Source organism: Rhinopithecus bieti, unplaced genomic scaffold (genome assembly GCF_001698545.2).
Source record: "Rhinopithecus bieti isolate Rb0 unplaced genomic scaffold, ASM169854v2 scaffold_36959, whole genome shotgun sequence".
Lineage (NCBI taxonomy): Eukaryota > Metazoa > Chordata > Mammalia > Primates > Cercopithecidae > Rhinopithecus > Rhinopithecus bieti.
In genome coordinates, this window is record NW_016816945.1 from 1,037,526 (window position 1) to 1,050,118 (window position 12,593).

At 48.1% G+C, this 12,593-nt stretch overlaps 1 protein-coding gene across 6 annotated transcripts in view; it reads left to right on the forward strand.

Annotated features, from left to right (window-relative positions):
* Positions 1 to 12,207, forward strand: part of THOC5 (THO complex subunit 5) — a 42,599-nt gene extending 30,392 nt beyond the window's left edge. For 5 of the 6 annotated variants that reach the window (XM_017855573.1, XM_017855579.1, XM_017855575.1 and 2 more), the window contains 8 exons: positions 1,862 to 1,963; positions 2,838 to 2,934; positions 3,821 to 3,935; positions 5,576 to 5,679; positions 5,826 to 5,913; positions 8,391 to 8,506; positions 9,531 to 9,721; positions 12,010 to 12,204. In XM_017855573.1, the coding sequence (XP_017711062.1) occupies positions 1,862 to 1,963; positions 2,838 to 2,934; positions 3,821 to 3,935; positions 5,576 to 5,679; positions 5,826 to 5,913; positions 8,391 to 8,506; positions 9,531 to 9,721; positions 12,010 to 12,073 (877 nt within the window). In that variant the 3' untranslated portion in view covers positions 12,074 to 12,204. Of the gene's footprint in view, positions 1 to 1,861; positions 1,964 to 2,837; positions 2,935 to 3,820; positions 3,936 to 5,575; positions 5,680 to 5,825; positions 5,914 to 8,390; positions 8,507 to 9,492; positions 9,722 to 12,009 lie in introns of all 6 variants that reach the window. The other variant, XR_001882146.1, reaches the window with a different exon arrangement.
* Positions 12,208 to 12,593: the final 386 nt, after the last annotated feature.

Here is a 12,593-nt window from a genome sequence, read left to right on the forward strand (position 1 = left end):
TGTTTTTATTTCATTTTATTTATTTATTTATTTATTTATTTATTTATTTATTTATTTATTTATTTAGAGAAGGAATCTCTCTCTGTCGCCCAGGCTGGAGTGCAGTGGTGTGATCTTGGCTCACTGCAACCTCCACCTCCCCAGTTCAAATGATTCTCCTGCCTTAGCCTCTCAAGTAGCTGAGATTACAGGCATGCGCCACCATGCCCAGCTGATTTTTGTATTTTTAGTGGAGATGAGGTTTTGCCATGTTGGCCAGGCTAGTCTTAAGAGTTAATGTTTTGTTTTTTGGTTTTTGTTTTTTTGAGGCGGAGTCTCGCTCTGTCGCCCAGGCCGGAGTGCAGTGGTGCGATCTCAGCTCACTGTAACCTCCACCTCCCGGGTTCAAGCAATTCTCCTGCCTCAGCCTCCCGAGTAGCTGGGACTACAGGTGCGTGCCACCATGCTGGGCTAATTTTTGTATTTTCGGTAAAGACGGGGTTTCACCATTTTGGCCAGGACGGTCTTGATCTCTTGACCTTGTGATCTCCCCTCCTCGGCCTCCGGAAGTGCTGGGATTACAGGCGTGAGCCACTGCACCCGACCACTAAGGTTTTTGTAATCCCTTATTTTTTATCAAAATTTTATAAGATTTGACTGGTTGAGAAATTTTTTTGTTTTGGTGTTATATTTTTATGACTATAAATAGCCTTTCCTTTTATGTTCATTTTTACCAAGTGCAGTTGTCTTGAGCCACATGTTGCAGATATAAATTTTGCCAAGAAGGTTTGATTCCTTCTTCAGGTTTTGTCAATTAATAGCCTTCATCGTGGGCAGTTTTAGTTCTGTTTTATTTATTTACTAATAGATTGATTCAGTGTGTTAGTAATAGTCCCTAAACACTTGCTAAAAGACTGAAACGTTTTATTTGTTTTGTAGTCAGTTCTCCATTTGAGGCGATGAAGGGGGCGAAGACCCTGGGGAACAGGGATACTCAGTGAGACAGAGTAGGGAAGAGCTGGAAGCCTCCACTGCCCCAGCGTGGAGTTCCTGAAGGCATGCTGGGGCCAAAACGCAGGATAGGCACGTGCTGCCCAAGTTGCTTCTGATGGTATTCATGCAAAGATGGGGGAGACCCCCTTTGGTTCAGGGAAAGAATGGGCCTTGTCATCCTTTGTGATAAAATTACTACATTACCCTCCCACATTATCTCTTCTTTGCTTGTCACGTTTAGTGACAAACTGTGCCCGAACCATCCCAGGTGGGTGGCAGTAGCATCACTATTTCTGTCCGCTCATAGCGCTGGGTCACCTTGTCTCCAGTGTATGTGATTGTATCTTTTTCTGGGAACGTACAAGGGACCTTTTTCTGTGATTAGCATAAGATGTGGTCAAAGTGAGATAGACATAGCACCAAAGCTGCACACTTGTTCTTTCTGTAGCAGAAAGGGGTCTGTTCTGCTTTTATGAAAATTGAAATGATTTCTATTGCTGGTGTCATGGGACTTTGCTCCCCTGAGGTAAGGCCTTGGGCACCATATAAATCTTGAAGGGATGAGTTTTTAAAAATTAATGATTAAGAGTACTAGTCTGTTTGATCAGGCAGTATAAACCCACCTCTAGCACTTACTAGCAGTGTGATCTTGAACAAGCCATATCTTTTAGAGCTTTGAGTTTTTCCTTTATAAAATGGAAATGATAATCCTCCCTATAGGGTTGTAAGGATGCAGTGACCTCAAGCATATAAAGGGTCTGCCCCGCAGAAAGCCTTCAATAAATGCTGGCATCAGTGAGATGTGGCATTACCATCCCGAAATGCCCAAGCTTATGTTGAAGAAAGATGTTGGCTGCATTCTCACTGTGGACTGTTTTTCCTTTTCTAGTGACTTGCTGTCTCCTGACTCAGTCCTGAGTTGCTTGTATCCTGGGGATCATGGAAAGAAAACTCCGAATCCAGCCAATCAGTATCAGTTTGATAAAGTTGGGTGAGTCAGCAGTTTCCTCTTCTCCTAGCTCTCTACCTCTGAGTTTCTCTGGTGGCTCAAGCTAAATGCTAGAGACCTTTTAGGGCCAGAGGTGACCCAGAGGATAGGAAGGGAATGCTTGTTCTTTCTTGCTTACAAGGCAAAGGGAGATCACAGAAAAGGGTGGAAGGATAAAAACTCGGAAACATGCTAGGTGTGGTGGCTCATGCCTATAATGCCAGCACTTTGAAAGGCCAAGGCGGGTGGATTCCTTGAGCTCAGGAGTTCGAGACCAGCCTGGGCAACATGGCAAAACCCTGTCTCTACAAGAAATACAAAAATTAGCCAGGCGTGGTGGCAGGCATTTGTAGTCCCAGCTACTGGGGAGGCTGAGGTAGGAGAATTGCATGAGCCCAGGAGGTTGAGGCTGCAGTGAGCCATGGTCATGCCACTGCGCTCCAGCCTGGGGGCAACAGAGCCAGATCCTGTCTCAAACAAAACAAAAGAAAACAGAAAACCCCTCTGGAAGCATAATAATACGTGATACAATAAAAATGTCTGACGTTTTGATTATCCGAGGATTAATTTTTAAAATATTTTCTAAATTGGTAGACCAATAAAGATATTAGTACACTGCCTTTGTATTTGATATTTGCTTATGAGTTGAGGCTGCAAGAAGAAAAGGAAAAAAGAGGAAAGTGAATATGAGAGAGATGAAATTCACAGTAGGGAACTGACAGAGTGGAAGGGCTCTGCCAGCAGCCTGGCTGTAAACATGGGCAAACCTGCAGGACTGGCTGGTCTGTGGGGCATGGGAGGATTGGAGGAGGGCTGTATCGTGGGACCACAGCAGAAATGACTTACAGCACAATTTTGTTTATTTTCTTTTCTGCAGCATCCTGACTTTGAGCGACTATGTACTTGAGCTAGGTCACCCCTACTTGTGGGTACAGAAGCTTGGTGGCCTCCACTTCCCCAAAGAGCAGCCCCAGGTCTGTACACTGATCTCATCTGCTTGGCTGAGGAGCTTACTGCCTCTCTTCCTGTATAGACTCTAGAAAGGCCAGGCCAGGCGTGGTGGCTCACACCTATAATCCCTGTACTTTGGGAGGCCGAGGCAGGTGGATCACCTGAGGTCAGGAGTTCAAGACCAGCCTGGCCAACATGATGAAACCGCGTCTCTACTAAAAATACAAAAAAGCTGGGTGTGGTGGCACGTGCCTATAATCCCAGCTGTTCAGGAGGCTGAGGCAGGAGAATCACTTGAACCAGGGAGGCAGAGGTTGCAGTGAGCCAAGATCAGGCCACTGCACTCCAGCCTGGGCAACAAGAGCAAAACTCTGTCTCAAAAAAAAAAAAAAGGCCTGTCATGGCCTTTGGAGTTTTGAACTGGCAGAACATGTCCCCTCAGAGCTGTGACCTGTCTTCTGTCCACTCAGGACACTAAAATGTCTTAGACTTACAAGAGTTTAGGTACCTTTTGCCTTTTCTGTGAGCCTAGTAGCCTTCTAGACCCAGGTAGCTTGAGTCCTTGCTCTGGGACTCATGGCTGCAGGCTCTGCTGCCCTTGTTCTTGTGTGCAGGTGCCAAATACGAGGCATGAGCAGAAATCCAGGGGGCCTGGCCCCTTAGCAGAAGCCTGCCTTTCCTCTGGAGTTGGACACAGCTTTTCAAGAACCCAGCATATTGTGTTGTTTCTGCCAGGACTCAGCATCTGGCCTGTCATAACAGATAAACCCTGCCATGTCTAAAGTACCCATCTTGGGGCATGGATAAATCAGGCTGCCGCAGGCAGGCAGGTCCCAGGAGAGAGATGGTGCCCAGAGGAAGGGATGGGGGAGCACTCGTGTGTGTGTCTCATTGTCACTCACCTCACAGCAAACAGTGATTGCTGACCACTCGCTGAGCGCCAGCCACATGGAGACCACCATGAAACTTCTGAAGACCAGGGTGCAGTCCCGCCTGGCCCTCCACAAACAGTTTGCATCGCTAGGTAAGCTGATGATGGGGCGGTGGTTTAAGAGTCACTCAGATAACACATGGACAACAACTTAGCCTTTCACTTAAAACTTGAATCCTGATGACAAATACAAGACCTGGATTCCTGGATTTACAGAGTGGGCATCTTGGCAGAGGCACTGGGGAGAGCTCCAGGCCTGTCCAAGCAGAGGGCTGAGCTCCCCCTTAGAGCCATCAGTGCTGTCCTGCCTCACAGTGGAGGCACAGAGCCACTGGGTAGCACAGGTTTGTGGATTGGTCAGGGACAACTCATCCTAGGCCATGCATTGCAGATTTTGATGTGCATTCGACACATATTTAATGAGATCCTGATTCATACCTGGCACGGAGCATAGTGCTGGGAGAAGAACTGAGCACGGTGAACCCCTGCCCCTGGCTCTGTGGCTCACAGTCAGCTTACTTGAATATGGCTGTCCAGGGAGCGACTCGCATATCCCTTCCCCAAGTCCTACTGACCTGGTGTTCCCCAGGGTGAGGCTGAGCCTATGTTTTCTTCTAAGCTCCCAAGTGTTAATGATGAGCCACTGACTTAGGTGGTGGCATTTGGGGGTTTCTTTTAGTTTATTCACTCAGTAAATGGTTGTCACATGCTTACCATGTTCAAGGTACTTACAGTGGCAGGGGGCTGGGGTCAAGATTTTTCTGATCTAAAAGAGTCTCTGGGCCAGGCACGGTGACTCTTGCCTGTAATCACAGCACTTTGGGAGGCCAAGGCAGACAGATCTCTTGAGATCAGGAGTTCAAGACCAGCCTGCCAACATGGTAAAACCCCATCTCTACCAAAAATACAAAAATTAGCTGGGCATGGTGGCGTGTACCTGTATTCCAGCTACTCAGGAGGCTGAAGCAGGAGAACTGCTTGAACCCGAGAGGTGGAGGCTGCAGTGAGCCAAGATTCCAGCCTGGGCAACAAAGCGAGACTCTGTCTCAAAATAAAAAGTAAAAAAATAAAAAAAACAGTCTCTGTCAGGAAAGGCACTGGGTTTCCAGGACACATCTGGAGACCACTCCTCACCAGTTCTTGGACTCCACATGGCTGCTGATCTCTCCAGAGCACCGAGGTTGGTCCATTAGGCCTCCCTCCCCATCAGCATTGCTGAGTTTGTTTTGTCCCAAGGTTGGGAGCTTGTCATTCTGGACAGCGCTTACTCTGTTGGTGTATTTCCTTATTGAAATGCCAGCAGGAATTTACCCTGGAGCAGTTCTCTGGCTCTTCTCCCTGACACACAACACTTCAGTTGTTTCCTCCATCAAGGTCAGCTATGAAAATGCAGGCCTCTAGGCTGTTTGATCTAATTAACAGTCAACTGCTGCAGGGTCATCCTCCCTAGTTCTGACTGCAGGGGTTTTTCTTTGGCAGGCTATCATTTGCATTAAAGAGAAAGCACCGTAAGTGCTGGCACTGGATCTGGCCACAAGCACATAGCACTGGGTGAAGGTCAGGTTGACATGCTTGCATTCCTGGCACATGTTGACCTGGGTACTTGAGTGCCAGGTGTACCAGGATAGCTGGCCGGGCCATCTGAGCCCTTCAGAGAGCCCCAGGAGGATGCTAGTTACCCATCTGTGGCACCTGATTTCTACCTGTGACGTCACCTGTCTTGCTCTCTTTAGAACATGGCATTGTGCCAGTTACCAGTGATTGCCAGTATCTCTTCCCTGCCAAGGTTGTGTCTCGCCTGGTGAAATGGGTGACAATTGCCCACGAGGATTACATGGTAGGTGAAGGAGTGAAAAGTTACCCTTACTGTCCTGAGGACTACAGGACCATGTCACCTTCCAGCTCCTGCCACCTCGTTGGAAGGGCAGGGGATTTAACTAGAGGAGCCAGCAGTTCACTTCTTGTCTGTGGTACCTCTTCTAGGAGCTGCATTTCACCAAAGACATTGTGGATGCAGGACTGGCTGGGGACACCAATCTCTACTACATGGCACTCATCGAAAGGGGCACAGGTAATTGCTCTGCTTATTACAAGGGTTCTAGACAAAGGTCGCTGCCAAGAATCAAACACTCTCGGGGGTTGCCCAAAGAAAGCAGAAGATCCTGGAGTCCTGCTGCAAGGACTTAACAGATAATAATGATCGTGAGAGCCTGTTCAGCAAGGACTCATTCTGCAACACAGTCACACACATGCTCTGTCTCACTGAACCCTCACTACAGTCCTAGGGGTTGCTGTCATTTCCATTTTACTTGGGAGGAAATTCGGGCTTAGTTGCAAGCCCAGTCTGAGCGCTGAGCCTGAGCTCTTTGCTCTTTCCCTCACCGCTCTCTACACCAGACATCTCCTCTTTCTCCCTCTTCATAGCAGGGCTGAGGGGTCACCCTCAGGTTGTAAAGGGCAGGGTCACAGGGCCTCCCTCCCTCTTCTGCAGTCCTTGTTCTCACTTCAGAGGCATCGAAAGCTCTGATTCTTCATACCTCTTATGGCATCCGACTCTGCCAGGGTTCCCTGCTGAAGTCCTGGGATGCTGTGTTTCGGCTGTTGTGCTGTTGTTCCACCCAAGGTGCAGCAAGTCTGGCACTGCCCGTGGGATCTGACACCCCCAAGACTTGGTGCTGAGCTGAGGAAGTTGTCTATAGTTCTAAGACAGTTCCAGAACTGTAAGGAAAGTTGAACTCTTTGGTATCAGAGTTTCTGTCCTCACTACCCCACTTGCTTCTCTTTCTATTCTTCATGTCTTCTAAAAAAACATTCAGAAGAAACTGAATTATTTCAGATACGGTTGAGGCCTCCCTATCCCACTTTATTCCCTTTCTCCTAATAGGTGACCACTATTTGGATTTTATGCATTTGCTTTCCATCCTTTCCCCACCACACACTTTTTTTTTTTTTTTTTTTTGAGACAGAGTCTCGCTCTGTCTGTCGCCCAGGCTGGAGTGCAGTGGCGCAATCTCAGCTCACTGTAAGCTCTACCCTCCGGGTTCACGCCATTCTCCTGCCTCAGCCTCCTGAGTAACTGGGACTACAGTCATCTGCCACCACGCTTGGCTAATTTTTTGTATTTTTAGTAGAGACAGGGTTTCACCATGCTAGCCAGGATGGTCTCGATCTCCTGACCTTGTGATCCACCCGCCTCGGCCTCCCACAGTGCTGGGATTATAGGTGTGAGCCACCACGCCTGGCCACAACTTTTTAGTTAATGTTCTGACTGTTAGGGAAGAATTATGTTAACCTCCCCTCTCCTGTCCTCTGTTACCTGAATAACTAGTGGTCAGAGAGTTAAACTCTCCCCTGCAAAAAATAACTAAAAAGAAGTGGCAAACCTATCCCACTTGAGAACATAAATGTCCTCCTGTTGAAAAAGGCAAAGGCTTTCACCAGAGAAAAAATGAATATGTTCAAAAACAGAAATATTTTGTTTAATGATTATGAACACAGCTTTGATATCAGCCAGTTCTGTTTAAACTCAGCACTGCTACTTTCCAACTATTTGATGGTAGAGAAGTTTCTGTCAGAGCCCATTTCTTTATGTGTAAAATGAGGATGATGATAATAGTACCTAACTCATAGAATTATTGTTAGGATGAAATAAAAGGTGTCTAGAGCTAGAGGGTTTACCACAGTGCCTGGGATACGTTAAAGGACTCGTACTAATGTTGCAAGGTATAAAGACCTTTTGTGGCCGGGCGCGGTGGGGCTCAAGCCTGTAATCCCAGCACTTTTGGGAGGCTGAGAATGGGCGGGATTCACGAGGTCAGGGAGATCGAACCATTTTCCCTGGCTAACACGGTGAAACCCGTCCTCTTTACTAAAAAAAACACAAGAAACTAGGGCCGGGCGTGGGTGGTGGGGTGCCTGGTAGTCCCAAAGACTACCTTGGGAGGTGCTGAGGGCAGAGAGATGGCTCTAAACCGGGAGGGCGGGGAGCTTGCAGTGAGCGGAGATCCGGGCCCACTGCACTCCCAGGCCTGGGGGGTGACAGAGCGGAGAACTCCCCGTTCTCAAAAAAAAAAAAAAAAAAAAAAAGAATTTTGTGTAACAAAGTATGGTAAAATCAAATGAAAATAGAGAAAATATATTTGATGTAACAGTTGATACACAATATTGTTGAAAAATTAGATAGTAAGCTTTCACATGGAGAATTCCTTAGCTTGCTAGCAAATAAAGAAATGACAATTAAACTTCTATCAAAGTAGCAAATAGAACACGTGGAGAAAGCTAAGGTGGACCAGACTCTGGGGAATCCACAGCTTTGTGGCACAGTAAATATGTCAAAGTCCTTGGAGAGACCAATTATAGGACCTCACATTCTGCAAGCTGGCAATTCTACTTAGGACATTCTAGAACAGTTGGTACCAGAATGTGCTCTGCAGCATTCAGATTAATAGGAGACATCTGAGCTGGCCTCAGGGGTGCAGTGGGGAGGCTGCCATGGCTGGTAAGCTGGGTCTTAGAACTGAGCTTTCCTCCTCTCTCCTCTCTTCCCAGCCAAACTGCAGGCCGCTGTGGTGTTGAACCCTGGCTACTCCTCCATCCCACCTGTTTTCCAGCTCTGTTTGAACTGGAAAGGGGAGAAAACCAACAGCAACGATGACAACATTCGGGTAAGACCCAGCTGGGGATGACGGGAGGAGCAGGTAAAGCTCCCGGGGGAGGTGGCTGTGGCAGAACCCACTGCAGCTGAAGGCTTGGGCACTGCCTTAATTCCCATTACAGAAGGTTGTGCCAGGATTTGCAGAATTTGCTGGAGCTTGTGTGGTGTAATAGAGGAAAGAGCCCAGACCTACTTGCTTACCTTGGGGTTCACAGGTTTCCCCATTTAGAGAGTAAGAACAAATACCTACTTGAAAGGTTATTGGCTTGGGCTCCTATAAAAAAATGTGAATAGGCCGGGCGCGGTGGCTCAAGCCTGTAATCCCAGCACTTTGGGAGGCTGAGATGGGCGGATCACAAGGTCAGGAGATCGAGACCATCCTGGCTAACACGGTGAAACCCCGTCTCTACTAAAAAATACAAAACTAGCCGGGCGAGGTGGCGGGCGCCTGTAGTCCCAGCTACTCGGGAGGCTGAGGCAGGAGAATGGCGTAAACCTGGGAGGCGGAGTTTGCAGTGAGCTGAGATCCGGCCACTGCACTCCAGTCCGGGCGACAGAATGAGACTCCGCCTCAAAAAAAAAAAAAAAAAAATGTGAATAAGCTCTGAAGCATTATAGAAGCACTGGAATGACATGAGGAATGACATCGTTGCAGCTGTTAATCAGCATTGTAGCTGTTAATCAGCGTTGCAGCTGTTAAGTAGCAGCCTGTGGCAGCTACTAAATCAAATATGCCATGGAACACGTTTTTAATCAACATCTTCTGACTTAGGTCTTATTTTGAGACTCCTTCCCTACACACCTCTGTTTTCCTGGCTGTGGGCATACGAGGCAGGGAAAGTTATGGGTCAAAATCAGGAAGACCTCATTGCCTTGATGAGGGGGCCTCAGGACAAGCCAGTCTAGCTTGATCTGATGGCCCACCTCCTGCAGAGGCATCAGCGCTTAGGCCCATCCAGGAATGGAAGGCCGGCCATTGTGGTCTCCCAAACGCAGGAAGGTAGTGCTGAGATGCTGGCTTTCCCACCGCACAGGCCATGGAGGGTGAAGTCAATGTGTGCTACAAGGAGCTGTGTGGCCCTTGGCCCAGCCACCAGCTGTTGACCAACCAGCTGCAGCGGCTGTGTGTGCTGCTGGATGTTTACCTGGAGACCGAGAGCCATGACGACAGTGTGGAAGGGCCCAAGGAATTTCCCCAGGAGAAGATGTGTCTGCGACTCTTCAGGTGAGGGGAGGTCTGAGGCTCTGGTGACTTCTCACAGTGATGTGGGGCAGAGATCAGAGCCACATTTTCTGGGGAGAGCTTGCTTCTTCCTGAAACTTCCCCTTCAAGCCCATACCTGTCACCCTGGTCCACCTGTTTTTCACCAACACCTCCTGAAGGTGGGTCACCCAACCACATAAACAATGCCAGGTGTAGGCCAAGAGGATTTGGCTGAACTTTATTTTCTGTACTTTCTGTGGAAAACAATAGAGTTTGTTTGCTTTTTGCTGTCCAAATAAGCTTTTTAAACTGTGTGCATGCTCGCCTGTCCGCAGGGAGTCTGCTGTGGTCTTTCTAGGGTACTGTCCTTTCCGTGAGAACCGCAGCTTAGGCAGTCAGGTGGCACAGAAGGAACCAGCCTCGAAGTAAGACAGAGGAGTGCAGATCTGTTTTGCTGCTAACCTTAAAAGAGTCACTTCTGCTTAGCTCTGAGCCCTCCCCCCACTTTTTTTTTTTCTTTTCTTTTCTTTGAGACAGGGTCTTACTCTCTTGCCCAGACTGGAGTGCAGCAGCACGATCATAGCCCACTGCAGCCTTGCAGTCTTGACCTCCAGGGCTCAAACGATCCTCCCGCCTCAGCCTCCCTAGTAGCTGGGACCACAGGCATGCACTGCCACACCCAACTAATTTTTAAATGTTTTTATAGAGATGAGGTTTCACCATATTAGCCAGGCTGGTCTCAAACTCCTAGGTTCAAGTGATCAGCTTGCCTCAGCCTCCCAAAGTGCTGGGATTACAGGCGTGAGCCATTGTGCCCAACTGCCATTTTCTGAAGAGTGAAGTGGTTGAAGTAATACCTTTTAGCTCATGATGATTCAGAAGTAATTCATGTAAAGCTTCCTGGCACAAGACTGGGACTTGGAAAATGCCAGCAGTTCCTGACAGCTTGGTACTCAGAGGGTCTGGGCTCATGGCACTTCCAGCTCCTTTTCCTTTCTCTTTCGTTTTGGGTCCTTTATTTTCCTTTCATTCCCTAACTCATGTTCTTTTAAGAGTCAGTTTCAAAACTGCAGATTTCATTGCTCAGGCGTCCCTTCCCTTCTGAGCGAGGTTGGGGAGGAGCAGTGTTTGGGAAGAAGAGTGATAATCTGTTTCTAATCAGTTTCTAATCAGGACATCCCTCCTTGTTCCCTGTCAGTCTAAACAGTGCCTTACCTCTCCCTCACCTTGTTCTCGGACAGCCAGTTCCAGCCCCTAGAAGCAGTCCCAGCATCCTCTCACCTCATCTGACACCTCCACTGGCCTGGTTCATTGTGTTGTCTCATAATAACGAGTTCCAGCTCTGAGTGGCTGCTGGGAGGTGGAGCTGGTGGCCACCTTCTAGGGCTTGCTCTCCCTAGAGCGCTTGAAGACCTCAGCTCTTCCTACCTGCCCAGCCCACTTTAACACATTTCCAGGGTGGGAACTCACATAGCCGGCATTTATTTCCTCTTCTCCAATGGTTCCCAAAGGACCCATTTCTTTTTCTTTTTTCTTTTTTTTTTTTTTTGAGATGGAGTCTCACTCTGTCGCCCAGGCTGGAGTGTAGTAGCATGATCTCGGCTCATTGGAACCTCCGCCTCCCGGCCAAAGGACCCCATTCTTGAAGGGCTTTATTGTGTCTCCAGGCTGAGCTCCTCTGTCCACATTCCTGGGAAGGTGCTCCTTCAGTGACTCAGATCCAGTTAACTCTATGGCTGGTAGATGTGAGAGGCAAGGCTCTCCGGCCAGGATGCTGAGTGCTGGCATGGGCAGCAAGAGACCTGAGACCAGGAGTTCCACTAGCCTGGCCAACATGGCGAAACCTAAACTAAACCTCAACCTAAAACCAGGCATGGTGGTGCATGCCTGTAATCCCAGCTACTTGGGAGGCTGAGGCACGAAAATCCCTTGAACCCAGGAGGCAGGGGTTGCAGTGAGCTGAGATCGTGCCACTGCACTCCAGCCTGGGCGATACAGAGACTCCGTCTCAAAAAAAAAAAAAAAGGAACAATCCTAAAAAGTGAGGGTCCCCAAAGCTATGTCCCTGAAGTGCCACTGTCAGTGAGGGCCTTTCCAAGTTTGTGTTCACTCATTAGCAAGCACAAAAAGACATTTTTACGAAAATAGTATCGCACCTTATATGTTGTTCTGCTGTATGCTTTTCTCATAACATTCTGTGTCATATAACTCTGCCTCTTTTTTTTTTTTCTCTTGTGTGAATGAACCATAATTTATTTTATCAGCCTGGAAGGTGTGTTATTAACTACTCCATTCTCCTATTTCTCTAGGGGTCCCAGCAGGATGAAGCCATTTAAATACAACCATCCTCAGGGATTCTTCAGCCATCGCTGACCTCCCGCCCAGCCTGTTGTTTCCCCCAAGGCCTCACCCTGAGTACTGGGCTTCTGCTTTCTGCTGTGGCCCACATGTGACTCTTGATATTCTCTAAAGACACCACCAGCCGATTAAAAAGCGTCACCTGACCAGTGGCTTTTGTCTGTGGTTTCTTGCTGGGTGGCTTTGCAGTCTGGAAGGGCAGGTGGGAGCTGTGGCACAGTGTGAAAAAGCATTTGTAGAGAGACTTTTTCTCAGCAGCCAAGAAAAGCAGAGTGGAAAAAGATTCCAGTTCTGCAGACAGATGCTCACCTCTTGTCTACGCACACCCTATTTCTGCTTTGGGGAGTGAGGTCCTCATGATCTTGGTATTTATTATCCCAGGTTCCTGCTGTTAAGAGGTGGTAGAAGAAGCCAAAGGCAGCAGAGCACAAAAAGCAAAAGCTCTTCCCTCCCCACCCGCTCTTCCCATTATCCCTGTCAGGGTTGCCGATGGACAAATTGTCTCTGATTGTTGGATGTTATAAATGCCTGACAG